At 33.6% G+C, this 19,023-nt stretch overlaps 1 protein-coding gene across 1 annotated transcript in view; it reads left to right on the top strand.

The window, feature by feature from the left end:
- Positions 1 to 18,585, top strand: part of Msr1 (macrophage scavenger receptor 1) — an 80,230-nt gene extending 61,645 nt beyond the window's left edge. The window contains exons 10-11 of the mRNA XM_027954715.2: positions 5,311 to 5,499; positions 15,325 to 18,585. Coding sequence (XP_027810516.2) covers positions 5,311 to 5,499; positions 15,325 to 15,458 — 323 coding nt within the window. The 3' untranslated portion in view covers positions 15,459 to 18,585. The remainder of the gene's footprint in view (positions 1 to 5,310; positions 5,500 to 15,324) is intronic.
- The last annotated feature ends 438 nt before the right edge of the window (positions 18,586 to 19,023 follow it).

Raw genomic sequence — 19,023 nt, 5'->3', positions numbered from 1 at the left:
TTAACTTTTATTATATTTAGAGTTCTCCCTCAAATTAGACTATTAAGCTATTTCTTCTTTTGTATACCTAGCTCTGTTACCTGTTTTTCTTTTGATGTCTTATGGTAATAGAAATATGAATTAACTATCTGTGTAATAACTTCTTTATATACTTTTTTATTTTGTATATGAACTTTAGAAAGTATGAAGAAATTGTTAGTATCTATTTGTTCCTCAATAACTAGAAATAATGAGGCAGGAGGATCGTGAGTTCAAAGTCAGCCTCAGCATAAGCGGGGCACTAAGCAATTCAGTGAGACCTTGTCTTTAAATAAAATACAAAATAGGGCTGGGGATGTGGCTCAGTGGCCAAGTGGCCCTGAGTTCAATCCCTAGTACCAAAACAAAGCAAAACAAAAAACAAAAAGCTAGAAATAAGAATAGTGAGGTTGCCTTTAGAAAGTTAAACTGCAAAATGAGCATACAATGAATCAGAGCAGAGATATGTCAAATCTCCTAACCTGACAGAATGTATTAACATATACAAAAAGCAAACATTGGCCATTCCCAGAGGCAAAAACCTCACTGATATGTCTCATTGTAAATTTATAAATTAGTTAAGCTAATAATTCACTGGTTGTGATTTGACTTTGCATGTAGTTGCCCGTGGGGAAACACTATCCTGATCATGCAGATTCAAATATTCAAGTTTTTGAGGCAATTACATCACTCAGTGTAAACTGAATTGACATTTAGTCCAAATATTCTGTTTAGCATGAGTCTGTCTCTACACAATAGATCCTCTTTACAAGTTAACAAAAATCAGGTTTTTAGAATGTGTAAGGCTTCTAATCAGACCTTCCTACCAAGTGCTTTAAGCCTGGCAGGTTCTCAGTAGCTAGCCATGTAGGTTTTGCCTTTCAGACTCATGTCTACATGTCAGTTAAATCAATCTTTCCTTCCAGTTTACTCTGTTTCTACACATAGGAACTATATTTCGTCTAGAGATTTGAAAAACACTAAATTCTGTTTCTTCTATTCTTTCATCTTTAAATACATGCCAATATAATCCACTCAGGTAATGCAGTTCACAAATCCATACCAAGAGGAGCTTACCATCCCTCATTCACACATACTATAACTTTTCATTAAGTGACCACTAAGTGACAACCTACACACTGTTGGGTGCTGAAGAGATAACCATAAAGATCTTAAGTCAATTGGGGAAAATAGACAAGGTCTTGATGCTTTTGTACGGACCAGTAGTGCTATAGGAACCCCAAAATGATGCTTTATCATACCTGAGATTGAGGGTGGAGAAATGAGAGGGTAAGTAGGGAAAGAAGAAAAATGTATTTCAGACAGGGACCAAAGCCTCAGAAATCAAGGAGCGTTAAGCTGGGCACCTTGGCACATGCCTGTATTCCCAGTGGCTAGAGACTGAGGCAGGAAGATTGCAAGTTTTGAGGCCAGCTCAGCAACTTAGCAAGGCCCTTATCAACTTATTGAGGCCCTGTCTCAAAAAGTAAAGAAAGAAATCAAACAGAGTAAGACTTACATAGAAAATGTGAGTAGTTACATAACTGGCATACAAAGACCAAGAATGTAGGGGTGGAGAACTTTTCAAAGGGTTCCAGATAGCAAATATTTGTATTGCATTCTATATGGTCTCTATCACAACTATTCACCTCTGCTCTGGTAACCTGAAACCAGCCATAGACAATATGTAAACCTATAGGTGTGGTTGTATTCCAATAAAACTTTATGTGCAAAACAAAAAGCAGGTTGAAATTGGCTAGTGGACCATAGTTGTTCGCTGGTCCAGAAGAGTCCCTCCATAAGGTAAAATTCGTGTTTGTAAATAACAGCCTAACTAATCTCATATCTAAAACTACATGGCAGATCTTGTCTTTCTGCAGAAGCTCATCACAGTTGAATCATAGCTCCTCTTTAAGAAGAATAACTGCTAAATGGGAAATTAAAAATCTCCTGAATTTGTAATGACAGATATACTCTACAGTTTTAGATACGAAAAAGTTATAGCACTAAACATCTAATATTATTAATATTGCACAAATATACCAAGATTATTAAAATATCTTTTACAGAATGGACTTAAGATTTTGTCTGCTTAAAACTCTTCCTTTAACAGGGATGAATCCCCACCCTCACTCCAGGAGAGCCATGTTATTGCAGGTGACCTTAAATATTTGACCCAAGCTATTTAGTCCAAATGTGGGCATCTGTCCCAAACAGTGCCCTAGACAGCATGCCTGGATCATTAGAAGTGCCACTAAGAAAGACACCACATAACACAAACTAAGGGTTGTTAGTGAAGTTCCACAATGCAAACTGGAGAGCAAAGATACACAGCTTGCAAGAAAAGATTAGATTGGAGCAACCTACAGATAGAAACCTGGATAACAGTTGGGTAGTTCTGAGCATTGGATTTGTCTTGGTTCATCAGTTCCAGATACCTAACTGAGATCTATGTCTCAGTTCCACAAGATATCACATTTTCCTTAATTCTGTTATCCTTTTCATTTTTGTTACTTTGGTTTCTGTTTTCATTTTTTCACCAATTAAAATGTTATAATTAATACAGAAAATTATTCAGCAGGCACATATTCAATGCTTTTCTGTGTTTATCTGATTTGAATCTGGAAAAGTCTATATTAATAAAGTTAAAAAGAGAATTAGGACAGCCATCATATATACATATATACGTGTGTGTGTGTGTGTGTGTGAGAAAAAATCTGTTTGACTAAATATATTAGCTTGATGCCAAGGAAGTATAGATATCATATAATGATGAGTTAGTTAAATCAGAAGAAAATCTGATCTGCAATCTAACAGAATAAAATGCTGTGACTAAGATTATATGAAATGCTGTGATTAAGACTGATGACAAAACGAACTTTTCTCCATCAAAACAGAGTAGCACAATGGTATGGGATGTCAATTCTTCACTGAGTCTTGACTTGCCTCAGTCCTCTTTATTAGTTCAGAGATAACTAAGGATTAGCAAAGCATGATCACCTGTCAATAGTTGATTTATAATTGAAAAATATTTCAGGTGACAGATAGGCATAAACATATTTGATCATTTTGGCCCTAAAGAATTTGATAGAAGGACTTCGCTCCCTCTTAGAATCCTGTGAGCATAGATAGGATTTGAGAAAGCAGCAGTCATTCTCTTTGCAATAAATGAAACTAAATTATTTTATAAGCATTGGTAGCTATTTCTGATATAACATGCATCCTCTCTTAAATATCTAAAAGTATGTAATGTGATCTTCTAGTTAGGATTTCTCAAAGTGTCATATCTGGACCAACAGCATCAGGATCACCTGAAAACTTGTTAAAAGTAATAATTACCAGGCCCCATTCAAGACCACTATATCAGAAATTCTGGTTGTGGGGCCAGCAATTTATGATTCTGTTACATATTAATGTTTGAGATCAACTGTTTCAGGACAAGCAAGACTCATTAATGACATTTTTTGAGAAGTAAAAAGCAAAGAATGCACACTGAGAATGCCTACATACACTAGTTTGGGCAATGAGACAGCCAAGTTTACATAATGTTTGAATATTCCTGCTTTTCATAGCATATATGATAAATACATTAGGCTTGGATATATTTGACTCACATAAAAATAAGCATTTGGACATGACACAAGTTAATAAAAGTTGGTTCTAATTTTGAAAAGCTTTACACAATTCATTTTTAGATTATTCTTTCTCATTTTCTTAGGCAATTATAGTGAATGATTGGGTCACCCAGGTATTTTACTCAGTAATTGAAAGTTTAAATACCTTAATTACAAATTATTTCTATTTCAAAAATATTTTTAACTTATGCTTATTGAGTGAGGAATGACTTATGCACTTTGGTATGATTATATTAATTCAGTATTTAGCACGGAATTACATTTGGAAGAATCAAGAAAATAATTATAATAATATATATTAGCAGGTCACCTTTTTATATTTCTGAGTGGCTCAGTTAGTTTTGTTATGGGGTATGTTCAATTTTTCTTACATGTCATTGACTTACTGGTTCAACCAAATTTTTCAAATTGGGGGGAAAATGTTACTGAATTCAATTAATTGACCTCTGAAAATTATACTCTAACTCCATTTTCACATTAGACAGATATTTTTGTTATGATAATTACTTCTTGATCTTTTTATAATGTAGTGTTCCTCAGGCTTATATTTAAAAGATATAAATAGAACTGTATTTATTCATTGACTTTTTGTGATTATTAAGAATATTAATAATTGTATATAGTATTAATTACATTTTTAAAATATCTTCCTTCTGAATTTTATTGCATTCTTCACAGATGAATTTTTAAACAAATACTCACTGGAATAGCATAGGTTATTTAAAAAACTTCATTACTCAAGATAAATCATTTTATATTAATTGTATACTTTTATTTATCTGCCCCTAGGTTGAAAAATGTATATATTTGTTTTTTAAAGTAGGAAAGAAACATTTTATGTTCATGTGAATCTTTCTGGAGTATGATCAAAATTTTTCAAAACATCAGACATATAGCAACTTTCATTGGTTAGATATTACAAAACAAAATTACTCTTATAATTATGAACACAGTTTATTTCTTTGTAAAGTTTAGTGCTCTAGTCATTTTTCAGAATACCCACGAACTTTCTGATTATATCATTAACTTTTATCCAAATGCATGCAAGAGGACACACATACATACACATACCCAGCACCCATGTTTGGGGGGAAAAAAATCCAGAAACCTAATAAGAAGGAATGCCCCTGCCATTTCTAAATGAATGTTGTTGCTAGTTGTACCTTGTTTCTCTTAGCAAAAGATAGGAAATTTGCTATGTTTTTGTTTCTGGTATTATAAAATAATCTGCTCCTTGACATCCTGTACCACTGAAAATCTCTGGATTGTATGTTCAAGATTGTGTGTTAAAAGTGTGTGTCAGGAAAATAATGAATCATTTTGTTATACATTTTTAAATAGTATGAAAAAATTTTAAAACTTTAAGAAACTTGTAACTATTGATTTTAAGCTCATAGGAACATAATCATTGAAGTGTTCTCATACCTAGAACATAAAAATGTTAGAATGGATTTTGCTCATCTTTTACCAATGTGATGCTTGCAGTTAAACTCTTGAGCAATAGGTGGTGCTAGAAAGTTTAATATTTATTCCAATAGTGGAACTTATTGAAAAAAAAAAGCGTGCTAAAATGTTTTTTTTTTTGAGAAGAAAAATGCATTATGAAACAAAGTGCACAAAATTAATCCTATTGTTTATTTATTTATTTACTTCACAGCTCAGTCTAAGACAGTTCGGCTGGTGGGCGGTAGTGGGCCTCATGAGGGCAGGGTGGAGATCTTCCACAATGGTCAGTGGGGCACAGTTTGTGACGATCGATGGGAATTACGTGTTGGACAAGTCATCTGCCGGAGTTTGGGATACCAAGGCGTTCAAAGCGTGCACAAGGGAGCTCATTTTGGACAAGGTAATTTAAATAAAATCTTGTTTAAATAAAACATGAAATGTAAACATTCTTTAATGATGTGGGACCAAGATGGGAAAGGAGCCATAGGATGGGAGAAAAGAATTCCATGTAGGATTTTTAATGGTCAATCCTAGAAAACAGAAATAAAAAGAAAGGGATGTTACAAATATATTTCATATTTAAACTAAAGCAACCCAAATTTTATTTAGACTCAATTGGTTAGTGAAGAATATTGACATAGAGGGAAATATTGTTATTGATAAGGCAGATAAAGAAGAGTAGAGCATAATGAATTACTGACAAGGCATGGCACATCCTGGGTGACACCTGGGGGGCATATATTTGGGCAATATATATATGCTTACTAATATTCTTTCTTCCATGGGACTTAAAAGCAACAGCCTTAGATGTACCTCCCATGAAGTCCCACAGAAATGAGACATACTATTCACCCCTGATTGACTACTTGTATTCACCCAGGACAGTGAAAACCCATGGGAGAGAAGTAATTGCATAGACTTTCTGTCCCTACTGTTTCTGGCCTGTGCTCCTTAAGAGAAAGATGAGAAACCTGGTTTTGAGGTTAATAAAACATTAAATAATTCTTTGGCTGCATACACATTGGTGTATTTCACCCAGATGACTCAGTATACTGCTCTATGCATGTATTAGCAGGATGCAAAATGTTTTAACGTATGTCCATGAAACTTTTACTGTCATTTTTTTCTAAATTGGCATATTATGCTAAGCTTTATGTATAAATAAACATACACAGATGCTGCAATTCTAAATGACATAGATAATTGGAAAAGATAGCCCCCCACACAAGCATTTTAATAAGTATTTCCCACTTCAATCTGATACTTTGTCTCAAATGGATGTTGACAAAAAAATAAGATGTAACCTTCTTAGTTTCCTAAGTGTTATTATTCTAGATAGATGTAGGCAATCTGGCAAAACGGAAAGAAAAGTGTATGTAAAATTATAAAGACAAAATAGGAGCATTTCCAGATAACCTTATCTACAGTGATAAAATAGGAGAGCATGTCAAATCATTATACCAGAGGACTAGAATAAGATGAAATAGCCCTTCTAAATGCATAAAGATATTAAATGACATTATGCTACAATTTAGTGAGTAATGAGTATATGCCAGGCATTGCACTAAATGTCTAAATAATATTGATAATAGGTCATAGCTGCCTCCTTTATTCCTTTATGTAAATGAATCCTCATATCAAATGTAAGAGACAGATTTAAGCAGGGATCTCAGGTTCTGAGGCCTTCACAGGCCAGGAGGATATTTTAATTTCATGAAGAGACTAGACAGATAATACAGAGTGGTAATATGCAGTGTTTATGTATCCAGATTCAGCCCCTAGCTACAAGGTTTTTCACTTGTGCCTTAGAGGTTTGAATGGAAAAAAAAAAGAAATGGAAAATATATTTAATTTTCTACTACCAGATAGATGTTGGGAGTTTCCAAATTTTTTATCCACACTCATTCAGAACTTGTTTCTCAGGCTCCAAAGTATAGTCCTAAATCTTTTTTGCACCTGTAAAATTTACCTACCCAAAAGAAATGTTTTCAAGGTCAACTTTTTGGGGAGGAATAAAAAAAAAAAATATCCCCCAACCCTTGGCCTCTAGAGGATCAAATGATGCAGCCAATCTCCTAGCTAAGTCTGAATTGCCAGTCTACATTTCTACAAATATTTTATGGGGTGAAAATTCATTTCTATAATAACTAAGGTATACACAATGAAAGGCTATTTATTTTAAATACATAATTATATAAAACATTTCCACTGAATGTTAGCATCTGTGAAGTAGACACCTGCGGTACTAACATAGGACACACAGTTCCCTTTAAGGGTCTTATTCACCCTTCAGATGGCTAAAAATTCTCCAGTTTAAGAAATAACAAAGTGTTGATGGTTTGGCTTCTTAGAATGTAACACTGTGTCAAAATGAAATACAGAATTTACCAGTTGTTCAGATAATTTAATCAGTATTGATAAGCTTAATCTAAAAACCAAAAATGTCCTAAAATGCCTTTAATCAAGATGAGTTCTTTGGTAGCTTTCATTGTCCAGAGAGTTGGCAACTCTGCATTTAGCTTTGTTTCAATAAGAAACCCAGTAGTACAGTTTATTAATCTCCTGTGTCTTCAGGTAAACTTTTTATCTATTACAGAGAAAACCAAATTGAGAACAACAATAGTAGTATATGTAATTTAATTCAGGGGAAACTAATGACCTTTGGCAAAACACAATGTATGGTACTCTAGCTTTATTTCTTCTCTGAGCATGAAGACTTGCTTCCTTGCTTTCCCTCTGGAGTTCCAAAGGTTATTGTTCAGATTGCATTAACTTTAATGTCTAAGCTCACAAGTGAAATATGCTTTTTTCTCAAAGCTTTTTATTTATTCCTGCTTATACCTCTAACAATTTTTGGTCTAAAGCACTGGTAAGAAAGTTTGGAAGTAAGTATCCTGAAATACTGGGAATTAATATTTCCTATTTCAATAAGGAATGAAAAAAATAGGGTTTAGTCTCATGTTAAATTGTTTACTTGGTACTATCAGGATGTTGGTTTTCCTTTTGTATTTTTTGAGCACCCATTAAAGCAAATTGGAAAAACTAGGAGCTTTGTTAGAGAATATGAGATGTGAAACCTTAGCTCTGCTACTCATGCCACAGAATTCCAGTTTCCTTTCTTAAAAAAAAAAAATCAATCTGGCAGATTTACTCTGAATCTTAAGTGCACTAGCATATGGAAAGTGACCACCACAAAACCCTATAGTATTGTTCAATACTAATAGAGATCACAGCTAACATGCTGTATAATTATAAATTCATTTACTATTCTCTTTGAAAGAAGAGTCAGGGCAGTATTATATGGTATAGAGACATTAATGATGTTCCAAGAGTCAGAAATGTAAATGCGATTTTCCATTGTACAAAGGTGTGAGAGGTGCTCTCATCATCTCCCTATTTCTATTGGTCCAGCTCTTGTTTCAGCTTTCTGTCTGCAGTTCAATACCAAACAACTAAAGAATGATTAAGAGAATTTTAAATAATAAAGCAAGATGAACTGGGAAAAAGACATAATAGAACCAAGGTTATTTGTTCTGAAGGGGAAAAAAAGTGTTTGAAAAGTAAATTTTATGATCTACTTCGTTGGATATTATATTTTAAGAGACAGGCTTACATTATAAGCTGCTTTGGGATTAGACATGCTGAACAACCCTTTTATGTAAAACTATTTAGACTCCCCCTTGTCTTTTTACTCCTCTACTTTAAATTTACAGTTTTACCCACAAGAGTGCAAAAAAAAAAAAAAAAAAGCAATTTTGAAGGCAGAATAGAGACAGAAGAGGAAACTTAGAAATATGAGTGAATATGTAGAGGAATAAAAGAGAAACATGCATGAGAGTTCTAATTATTATTCTCTTAGGAAAATAAGAAGAATAAGATTAATATTATATTGTACATAATTACCAAAATTAAAACAAAAAGAGAAAAATTTAAATTTATCCCTTTTGTATAATTCCTCCATTACAGAAAGAATATCATTTTCTGGACACAGGCTCCCTGACCCCCCTCCATTTTTTTCTGGTTTTAAAATAGCAAACCTGGCTTACAAGTGATAATCCTTGTTAGCTTTAAGAACAATTAGTTTTGCAGCTGCAAGCAAAATGATTTATTGGAATAAAGCTTAAAGCATGCTCCTTTAAATAGGTTCTTTCATTTGGATGCACCTTTTGCATGAAGTAGAATGTTCTTTCTATTTCCTGAGTAGACAAAAACAGTTAAATTAAGGAAGTACTAAGAGCCATCTGGTATTTATCATTGTGTAGGGCAGGGAAGGGAGGGGAGTCACTTCTCATTCCTATCCACCTCTTGTTCCAGTGGTCTCCCTGTAGCAAACTCGGTTGAGTTTTATCAGACAGTGGTACTACCTAAGGGAATTTGTTCAGGTATGTCTGAGCCTATGTGGTTTGTGATGAGAAAACTAAGAGCTGAACTAGGAGTAGATAATTCATCTTAAGTTTATAATGCTGAACTCCAAGGTCAAAACAGAAGAAGGAAATTTTAAACATTAAGTGCCAACTTTTATTCATTCTTAGCTCATTATGCTTTGTTTTATATTACCACTTTCACATTCCATAACAAATTTTATAGTGGACTTTTGTTTTTAAATGCAAGGAAAAATAGCAAGCAACCAAAAAAGTATAACTCCACACCTCTGAACTAAATTTTAGGGAATGGGAGTAAAATAATCCCCAAATAAATAAAAAAAATCAATAGTTAAGAATTTCAAGTTTTACATAATTCTTCTCCCTCCCATAGAAAGTTTTGAAATGTAAATATTAGGATGTTGGGTATTTTGGAAACCCTATAGGGTTTATATCTATTTTGTTACTTACAGTAACAAAGATAGTACTAAGAATGGGAGAGAATCAGTTGTTAAGTATTATTTATATAATCTCCTTTAGTGCTCACAGAGCTTGTGAGAAATAGATATTATAGCCCTAGTTTCTCATAGAGCAAGTAAGTATAGCTAGTAGAGGTCACAAAACTTGCCCAAATTTACATACCCATTGTGGGGGGAGTGTATCTCAGTTTCATTCCTGAACCTGGAACTCATGCCACACTATTTTCACCACATAGAACATCCTTCTAAACCCTTTATCCTTAAGAATTTCATTTTTTAAGGAGTTTTCTTCTTTAGAATCTTAGACTCATGGGATGTTAAAAGTAAATGAAATCTTATTTGAGCCCCACTCCTTTTTTCTTCATATGACAACATTGAAGGAAAATAAGTGGACTCTCCAGAACCACAAAGCATCCATACCATAACCTATGTCCACATGGTCTGCTATATTTCCATCCCAAAGGCATTTTCAACTTTGATTCCAAACATAATATTTTTTTTCCTCAAAGGAGAAGGTCTTCTTAAAGCACTTCCCTGATAAGTCATCAAAGTGGTAAAATTCATGTCACCCATCCATGACTAGATATAATGAAAATACATCCAGATGCTTTTAACCATTAATAATCTTTGCTTCCAATTCCATCTACTCAGCAGTCAATCTCAAATCTCATCATTTTACTGAGTGTCTGGTCAGTGAATGAACAGCAATTACCTTTTTTCCCCATAGCAATGGTGGCCAACTGAAGATCAGATTAAAGATACCAAAATCACTTAAACTTGAAGAGGCAGGGCTGGGGATGTAGCTCAGTGGTAGAGCTACATGTATGAGGTTCTGTGTTTTTCCTAAGCATCACACACACACACACACACACACACACACACACACACTTACTCACCCACTCACTCATACATTCTTACACAAAAGGTTAATAGGAAATATAATTACCTGTGCACTATACTCTCAAGCATCACAAACCAAGCTCATAAAACTACAGAAACCATAGACAACAGTTTTATTGTTTCCTGCTGTTAGAAACAAAATAAGTCCACTTGTCCTTCCTATAGCCCTCAAATTTAAAGAAAGTCACAGATGCATAGATGCCCGGATAGATAGATGAAATAGATATATAGATACGTAGGTGACATGAGCAGATGACAGATACATAGAAATATATGAGATAGATGATGGATACTGATATAAATAATTAGGATTGAAAAATTCAGGATTAAAGAATAAAAATGTATCTAAAATGTACACATCCAATTTACATAATTTTCCACTGAGTAGGAAATATGTTTCAGAAGCAAATAAAAAGAAAAACAGCAGCAACAACAAAAATCCTTGATTAACTGTTATTATCTTTAAAAAACCCATTTTTTTAATCTTGTAGGTTCATATGAGTATAAAATTTTATGAATTTTATGCTACCTTTGCATTAATTTTTAATGCAGAAAACAATTTGGAATGAGATAGAAAATATGTATTAAACAAAAATTTCCCTTAGGCTCCATAGTCTTGAATATATTAATATAAAAACAACAACAACAAATATTTGGAAGTTATTTTTATAACTATTTAAGCATCTACACAGCCAATGAATACCGTTAAGTGTCAGTATACTTGGCTGTATTCTTTGCTGTTTTAAGAAAGTCATATATCCTTTCTGAGTGACAGTTTATCTATGAGATGGAAGTATTGCCATCTTTTTTCAGGGTTATTATGAGAAGAAACACTTAGAATTGTATGTGAAAATACCTAGCATATCGAGTTATACAAATGCACTCATAACATGTTTGCTGTGCCTGAATCTTTTCCGTATAGCAAAAGACACAGTTACCAAAACCTACAAGTGTTTATCACATCTGTGTGTCCCCAGTAGAAAAAAAGAAGTTCAATAAGAGGTTCTAAAGGTAGATATCACTCTGCCACCGTACCTGTGTGTGCAGTTGCTTCACAACCCTAGAACTTAAGGCCCAGTAGAAGGTCAGGGCAAGTGCGAAGGATTTTGGTCTTGTTCACTCCTGTAGATACTCAAAATAGATTTCTGTCATGGTTGTCTAAAAACACAGGGGTGTGCAGTACATCGTTGATAAAGGGCACTGGCTCTGGGTAGAAACAGGTTAGGAATTCCCTGTGACCTTGGTAAAAGTTTCTTATTCTTTCTCTGAGTTTCAGTTGCTTCAGCGATAAAATGGCATGATATCAGCACTTAATTTTTTTTCAGTTATTTGAGGATTCAATGAGATAATATGATAAATGAACATTGAATGCTTCTTGTTACCTACTAATTCCTTAAAAGAGTAAGCTTCAATTTCCATTATTATCACCTCATCCTTGCTATTCTGACATTCATAATTCCTTAACCACAGCGTCTAAAAATGTGCACTCACACATCAGCACATCATTTGACTAAGTCATTTCTTCCCTGTGCTGCCCCTACTGGAACGGTGCTACAGCCCATAGAAAATTCTCACTTTCATTCTCTTTTCTAGGAGTCTAGAAATTCTGCACTTAATCCAGTGACTGGATTCATAAAATATAGAGGAAAAACCTCATAGTAGCCAGTGACAGAGGCCATGGAGCCTTCTATTCTTGTGCTCCCAGAAGTATAAGAGTCATGGTTTTCACCAAAATTTCTCTTTTCTTCATTAACACATAATTTTTTTTATGTCCATAAATGTAATGTGCACAATTTATAAAGATCCTAGTATCTTAACTCCCTTCCATTTTGGCACTGGTATTGTCTTACTATCTGTAGAGCTGTTTGTTGTTGCTGTTGTTTTTGTTTTGTTTTCATAATTGATACTGTGGATTGAACCCAGGGCCATTTAACCCACTGAGCCACATCCCCAGTGATTATATATATATATATATAATTTTGAGATAGGTTCTTGTAAGTTGCTTAGGGCCTCATTAAATTGCTGAGTCTGGCTTTGAACTCTTGATCCTCCTGCCTCAGCCTCCCTAGCCACTGGGATTACAGGTATGTACCATGGTACCCAGTTGTTTGTTTTCCAAAACTTCTTTTATAAACCTAAAAGGAAATACACACAAACATATTCACACTTAAAAATATGCATAAACAAACGGGAGTATGCCTCACATAACAAAAGCAATTTGAGAACCAAAAAGTATTTTTGGAGGGGTTTCTAGAAAAACTCAACACTGTTATAAACACTTCAAAAAATAGTTGCGCTCTTCAGTTTACTATTACTACTTTTGCAATTGATCAGCCCAGGAAAAATCATTGCTTTTTCATAATAGAAACAGTGTGGTTGGGGTTGTAGTTCAGTGATAGAGCTTTTGCTTAGCCATGGGTTCCATAATGAACACCACAAAAACAATCAAACAACCCATAATAGAAGCATAGTTTGGACTGTAATTGTTTAATTACTGTTATGGTAAATGAAAAATGCAATGTTCATAGTTATTTTGATAAAGCAAACCAAAAGAAAATTTTGTCTCATGTTTGGATCTTTCTAGTGAAGGCACAGATTACTCATAAATTAAATGAATGTATCATTTATTTGATATGTGAAAACCAAAATTTTCTGTTCAATTCTAAAGAGCAAATAAAAGCATGTCATTAAAAAAATTTCTATATAGACATGCATTACGTTTCCTTCTGTCTTACAAATTCTTTCTTCTTCAGTCCAACTACCAATCTTTTGCCAGACATACAATTTTAAAATGTACATCTGATGATGTCATTTTTTTGGTGGCTTAACAATACAAAGTTTAAGAATTTTTTTAACATGGACCCCACTTTCTACCTAACCTTCCTAATGATCTTCCTCCAGTGATTAATATATTTTGTGTTTTAGATGCCCAGAGACTAATTATTTTAATACATCAAGCATTTTCATGGTGCCCTTATTACTTGAAATAACTTTTAATATATTCTTATATAAGATGGAAAGCCTCCATAAATTTTTAAGGTTCTTTCCAGTGTTATCCACATAGTAAATAACAAAAGCACCAAGAGCTGATTATTTATACATGCACAAACCACTATACAATTATGCACATTATTAACCATGTACATATTATTATATTTTATTTATTGAGCTCACAGAATATTTGAAAACTTGGTGAGAGTAATATCATCATGCATGCCTCTTTCAAAAAATAATAGTCTTCTATAGATGCACAGAGGTCTAAGTTGAAGTTATTTCTAAATATGTTTTATATAGTTCTTGTGACTGAAAGAGAACCTTTCAAGATCATATTGGTCCAACTTTTTAGGAAAATCATCATAATTATGCATACAGTATTAAAATATTTATTTATTATCCACCAGTTTTGAAAAGATTTTGATAAATTCAGTGTGGAACCATCAGTATCTTTATGGCATGAAGTATTCTTGAAAACTCCTCAGGAGATTTGCAATTTTATCTAGCTAACAAAACCTGATGAAACCATTTATTTAAAAGTTTTCCAATGGTTTGAACTATCTCAAGAATAAAAAAGAAGGAGAACATTTATAAGTGATCTACTTATGAAACTTTAGGGAATAACACATCCAAACATTTATTTTTAAAATTAGCTTTTCTTTTCATTGCATGAGTTTCTTTTAAATAGAGTTGTTTGCTTATTGATAAAAATGGAGTATTTACTTGGAAGTGGTGGTTAAGTATATTCATTTAGTTAAATATCTGTCAGGTAGCTTACTGATGACAGCCGTTGTTTTTCTTATAAAGGCCTGAGAAGTATCTCAAACAAAGAGTATGTGTGTTAGCCCTGACATTTTCATGTTATTTGCTTGTTCTTGTAGTTAGTAATATTTTCAATCCATGGTTCCTTACAGTGTAGTTTGTAAATCCTTTCCTGATTGGATCAGTTTTAGTTGGACTAAAATTAGATAATATTTTGGCAAACTAGGCACAGCTCAATGAAACATATTGGAAGCTAAAAATAATGAAGATGAAGCTATGGAGTCCTCCCACCAGTATTTCTTATGTTCCAGACATGCCCCAGGATGTTTCGAAAAACAGTTGCCATAGTTTGACATGTAGATCATCTGGTTATCACATATCTCCTTTGCTAATAGAGCTATTTCCTTCCCTATGTTTAGATTAACAATCAATCTCATTGCACCCTTAGAAAAAGAATCAGTTATCCTTTAATCTGTGCTTTCATGGACCAGCATAGGAACCTTTGTTATAACTCTCATTTCTTGGTACATTAGTAGTTTACATGTTGACTGGAGTGTAGAGTTCTCTGAATCAGGGGATTCATTTTGGAATTCTAACAGAGAGCACAGAACTTGCATGTAGATAATGATCAATATTTGGGTTTAATTAGTGAATGGGCTAATGGCTTTGTCCCACTAAACATGACCACTTACTTATGCTTACTAATGCAGTTGTATCTGATTTTTGCAGGTACTGGTCCAATATGGCTGAATGAAGTATTTTGTTTTGGGAGAGAGTCATCTATTGAAGAGTGTAATATTAGGCAATGGGGTGTGAGAGTCTGTTCACACTCTGAAGACGCTGGAGTCACTTGTTCTTTATAATGTATTGTGTTTTCATTCATATTTATGAAATCTTTGTTGTAAAACGAGTATTATCTTTTCCCACTAAAATTAGTTTAATGAAAATTTAAGGGATTAAGAGTATTGTCCAAAGACCAGTAACATTTTTAAATAATCTGATAAACATATTGAACACCTTTATACTTACTCTATATTTAAAACATTTTAACTCCTCTAGGTTTTTAAATGGACTTTTCTAATGTAATAACATTAAATTAAACACATTTGACTTTTACGTCTCCTAGATCACGAACGTCAATGATAATTGAAAGACACTAATCACTGGCTCTAATTTCTGATACTTTCACCACCAAATTATAATTTTGTCATTTTAATCTTCATTGTAACATAGTTAATTGATTTTAATTACTTTCTGAATAATGGGAGGGTTGAGAAGATCTCTTTTGTGCCCAGTTGGCAAAATTCTCCATTGCATACATATTTTTAAAGGCAGAATCTTATCTGGATATTAATATCTGTAAATTTAACATGGGTGTTAGATAGCATTACTAATGATCTCTTGGCCACGATGGAGAACTTATTTTCATGGCCATGTTCTGACTGCTGTTAATTATAAACTTAGTTGAAAGGACATATATCGCTGCATGGTCAGACAACTGGTGGATCAAAAATGTTACTTGTCAACATACAGCTCAGTTTGTTATGCATTTTTAATTAAGTTGAATGCCTAAGTTGTTATAATTCTAGGTCACTGTGCTTAAAATGTATGTGTGATTATTCCATTTTAATACATATAATGCAAATGCCTTGAGTGTAGAAGAAAGAGAAGTTTCAACTATTTGTCTTTGGAATCTTCCATGAAGTCAGTCAACATTTATAAACACAGAAAAGGTGGGGTGTCAGGCATCTTCAGGCTTAAAAGGACAGTAATCCAGGGTATGCTCCCTCAGAAATAGTCATCTCATCCCCAAAGCCATATCCTAGAATATGAAAACCACCCTTTAAAGTAGCTGTCTACATGTAGGGCAGAAAGACCAGTGGGTGTCATTGAAATTCAACTGAATCCTTAAAAAAAAAAAACCCTTAATTTTCAACTGTCCTATCTATATTCAACTCATAGGAATCTGTGATTATATAATAAGTTTGTTAGAGAATTGCTTGACTCTTCTTTCTTTGTGACAATAAGCAAAAGTAGAGGCTTAAGCCTTTTTAATCACCTGAGTCTCAGTACCCATCACTTGAAGAGGCAAATGTTATTTTGGAATTGCAACTGTTGGAAATAACTTACTGAAAATGTATTTTATTATGTTGTGTTCTTCTCCTGTGGACCACTGGCAGTTTTCTCTATCAGTGTAATTTTGTAGTTAAGAAAATGGATTCTGAATCTAGACTGACTGTGTCAAACCTTAGTACCAATTTTGTTAGTTACAAATTCTGTGTGATCAGGCCCACTGTCTATGGATTTTATTCACAAGGCAAATAAGAAGGTTTTAAAGATAATCTTTGCATCATCAGCCTGCATGGCATGTCTGAAAATTAGTGCCTATGGGCTGTGAATATTATATTGCTATAGAATATATGGATACTGATTTCTCACTTGTGTATAGCTAGTTGTATTTTTATTAAGTAATCTAAAAATTATTTTTCTGTAATTGAGATGACCTACAAAGCTCAGTCAAGTCTAGAAAAGAAGTTAATAACACCAATGTAATCTGAGGACTTAATTTACTTTGAAACAGTGAATTGCATTAACTCCTTCAAGGATCCTACATTTGCAATTTGATTTTCATTTTTTCAAAAGGAACCAGCTGATCAGAAGCAATGAATTTCATTCATCTCATCATCTAGCATCAAAATAAACATAAAGTGTTTATTTAGAAATAAAGGAAGGGAGGCAGGAAGGAAGAAAGAAAAAAGAAGAGGAAAAGGAGAGGGAGAAAGGGGACTTAGAAAAGAGGAACAATTGACATTTACAGTCTAAGCATATTTCACTTCAATTATCTGAATAGTTTTCAATCAAAACTTTCAATTTTTCCCAAACTCATGAACCATAACAAAATATTATTCTCAGGTGAAGCATTGAATAGCAGTATGTGCCTATTACAAATTAAATAGTGATACTTGCTATTAAGGGGAAAATGCAAGTTTTAGAGCCTTAGTAATGTATTTGTGTTCAGGGTGGCAGTAACGTTTATGCCAAAACCACACAGTCTGGTAACACAAACTTCCCATCCCTGGCTTACAGTGATATCCTAATTATCCTTCAGTGACAAATGTGTAAACATTTTTACTATATAATACTATATAAAAATACAATGGTAAATCACATCTCCATATATAAATTTTATAAGAACACAAATTATTACTTATATTTTCAATTATGCATCCAGATAGAAAAGCAAGTTCTAAGATGATATATATGTTATATTTATGTTAATATTTAAATATCTAATAAATTATTGTTTATGGATTCAAACAGGTGGAGTAAATACACATAATCGTATATTGAAATGGTACCATAACCCCAGCACAGTGATTACCGCTGAGGTGTAGGGAGGACAACTGAGATGGGCAAAGTGGGCTTTAGACAAATCTGTAAGTGTATGCAGATGCGAATATAACTATGGATGCATATTTGAAAATATAAGAAAGCAACAATATCTGTTATAAGAGTGTCTGGTCCATTATTTCTGTATATTTAAAAATTTTAATAACTAAAGCTATGAAAGACTTTTTTTACATATGCTATGACATTAAAAATAGAGCAAACTCAGCTGCTTCAAATAGAGTACAAAGATGCTTGCTTCTGTATGTCCTCTAACTGAAAGACAAAGATTTTTACCTTCCTCTTTCCTGAATGCTGCTTTTTGAGGCAGTCTACATGGTATTCTTCACCCAATGTGAAAGACTGAAGCGTCCAAAAAACAAGCAAGATGGTGGGTCAGGCAAGGGCATGGTGCAGCATGTTGGGAAATACAGGATCCCAGAGAACATCTCCCAAACACTTCATTTTTTCGTGTTTTTCATCTGTTAAGAACATCAGCAAGCCTGGAAGCAGGGGCTTTTTCATTAGAAGAAGGTCTAATAAGCTCTGGGACTTGTGATAGGAGCTCTGGATTTCCAGTAAGAAATGTGTATTATTTATACAATGAGATTGTTTTCTAATTTGAAAAATTAAAAAAAAATAGAAACAGTCTAGTCCAATGTTCTTAATTGATTTCAAATAAGACATTTGTGGCACAGATAAAATATTTACTTGAGATTACTCAGCTATGAGAGGGAACCAAGTTTCCTAATTCACAAGTCAGCTAAGCTCTGATGCTTTGGTTGTCCCAGAAACTTTGTATGTTTCAAATGTGTCCTCTAAAGCCCAAGTGTTCAAAACTTAACCTCCAACACAACTCTGTCTCCTCACAAGTGTTGAGATGTGGGGCCTTTAGGAAAGGCCCTCATGAATGGATGAATGTCAATGTCACAGAATTGGATTTTGTTATTGGGAGAGCAAGTTTGGTGTAAGTGGGAGTTTGTCCCTCTCTCCTGCTCCTGTGCTCTCTCGCTCTTCCACCTTCTGATGCAGGATAATTCA

This window comes from Marmota flaviventris, chromosome 3 (genome assembly GCF_047511675.1).
Source record: "Marmota flaviventris isolate mMarFla1 chromosome 3, mMarFla1.hap1, whole genome shotgun sequence".
In the NCBI taxonomy this organism is placed as follows: domain Eukaryota; kingdom Metazoa; phylum Chordata; class Mammalia; order Rodentia; family Sciuridae; genus Marmota; species Marmota flaviventris.
Note: the sequence above shows the minus strand (reverse complement) of the source record. Positions and strands in the feature narration are given on the sequence as shown.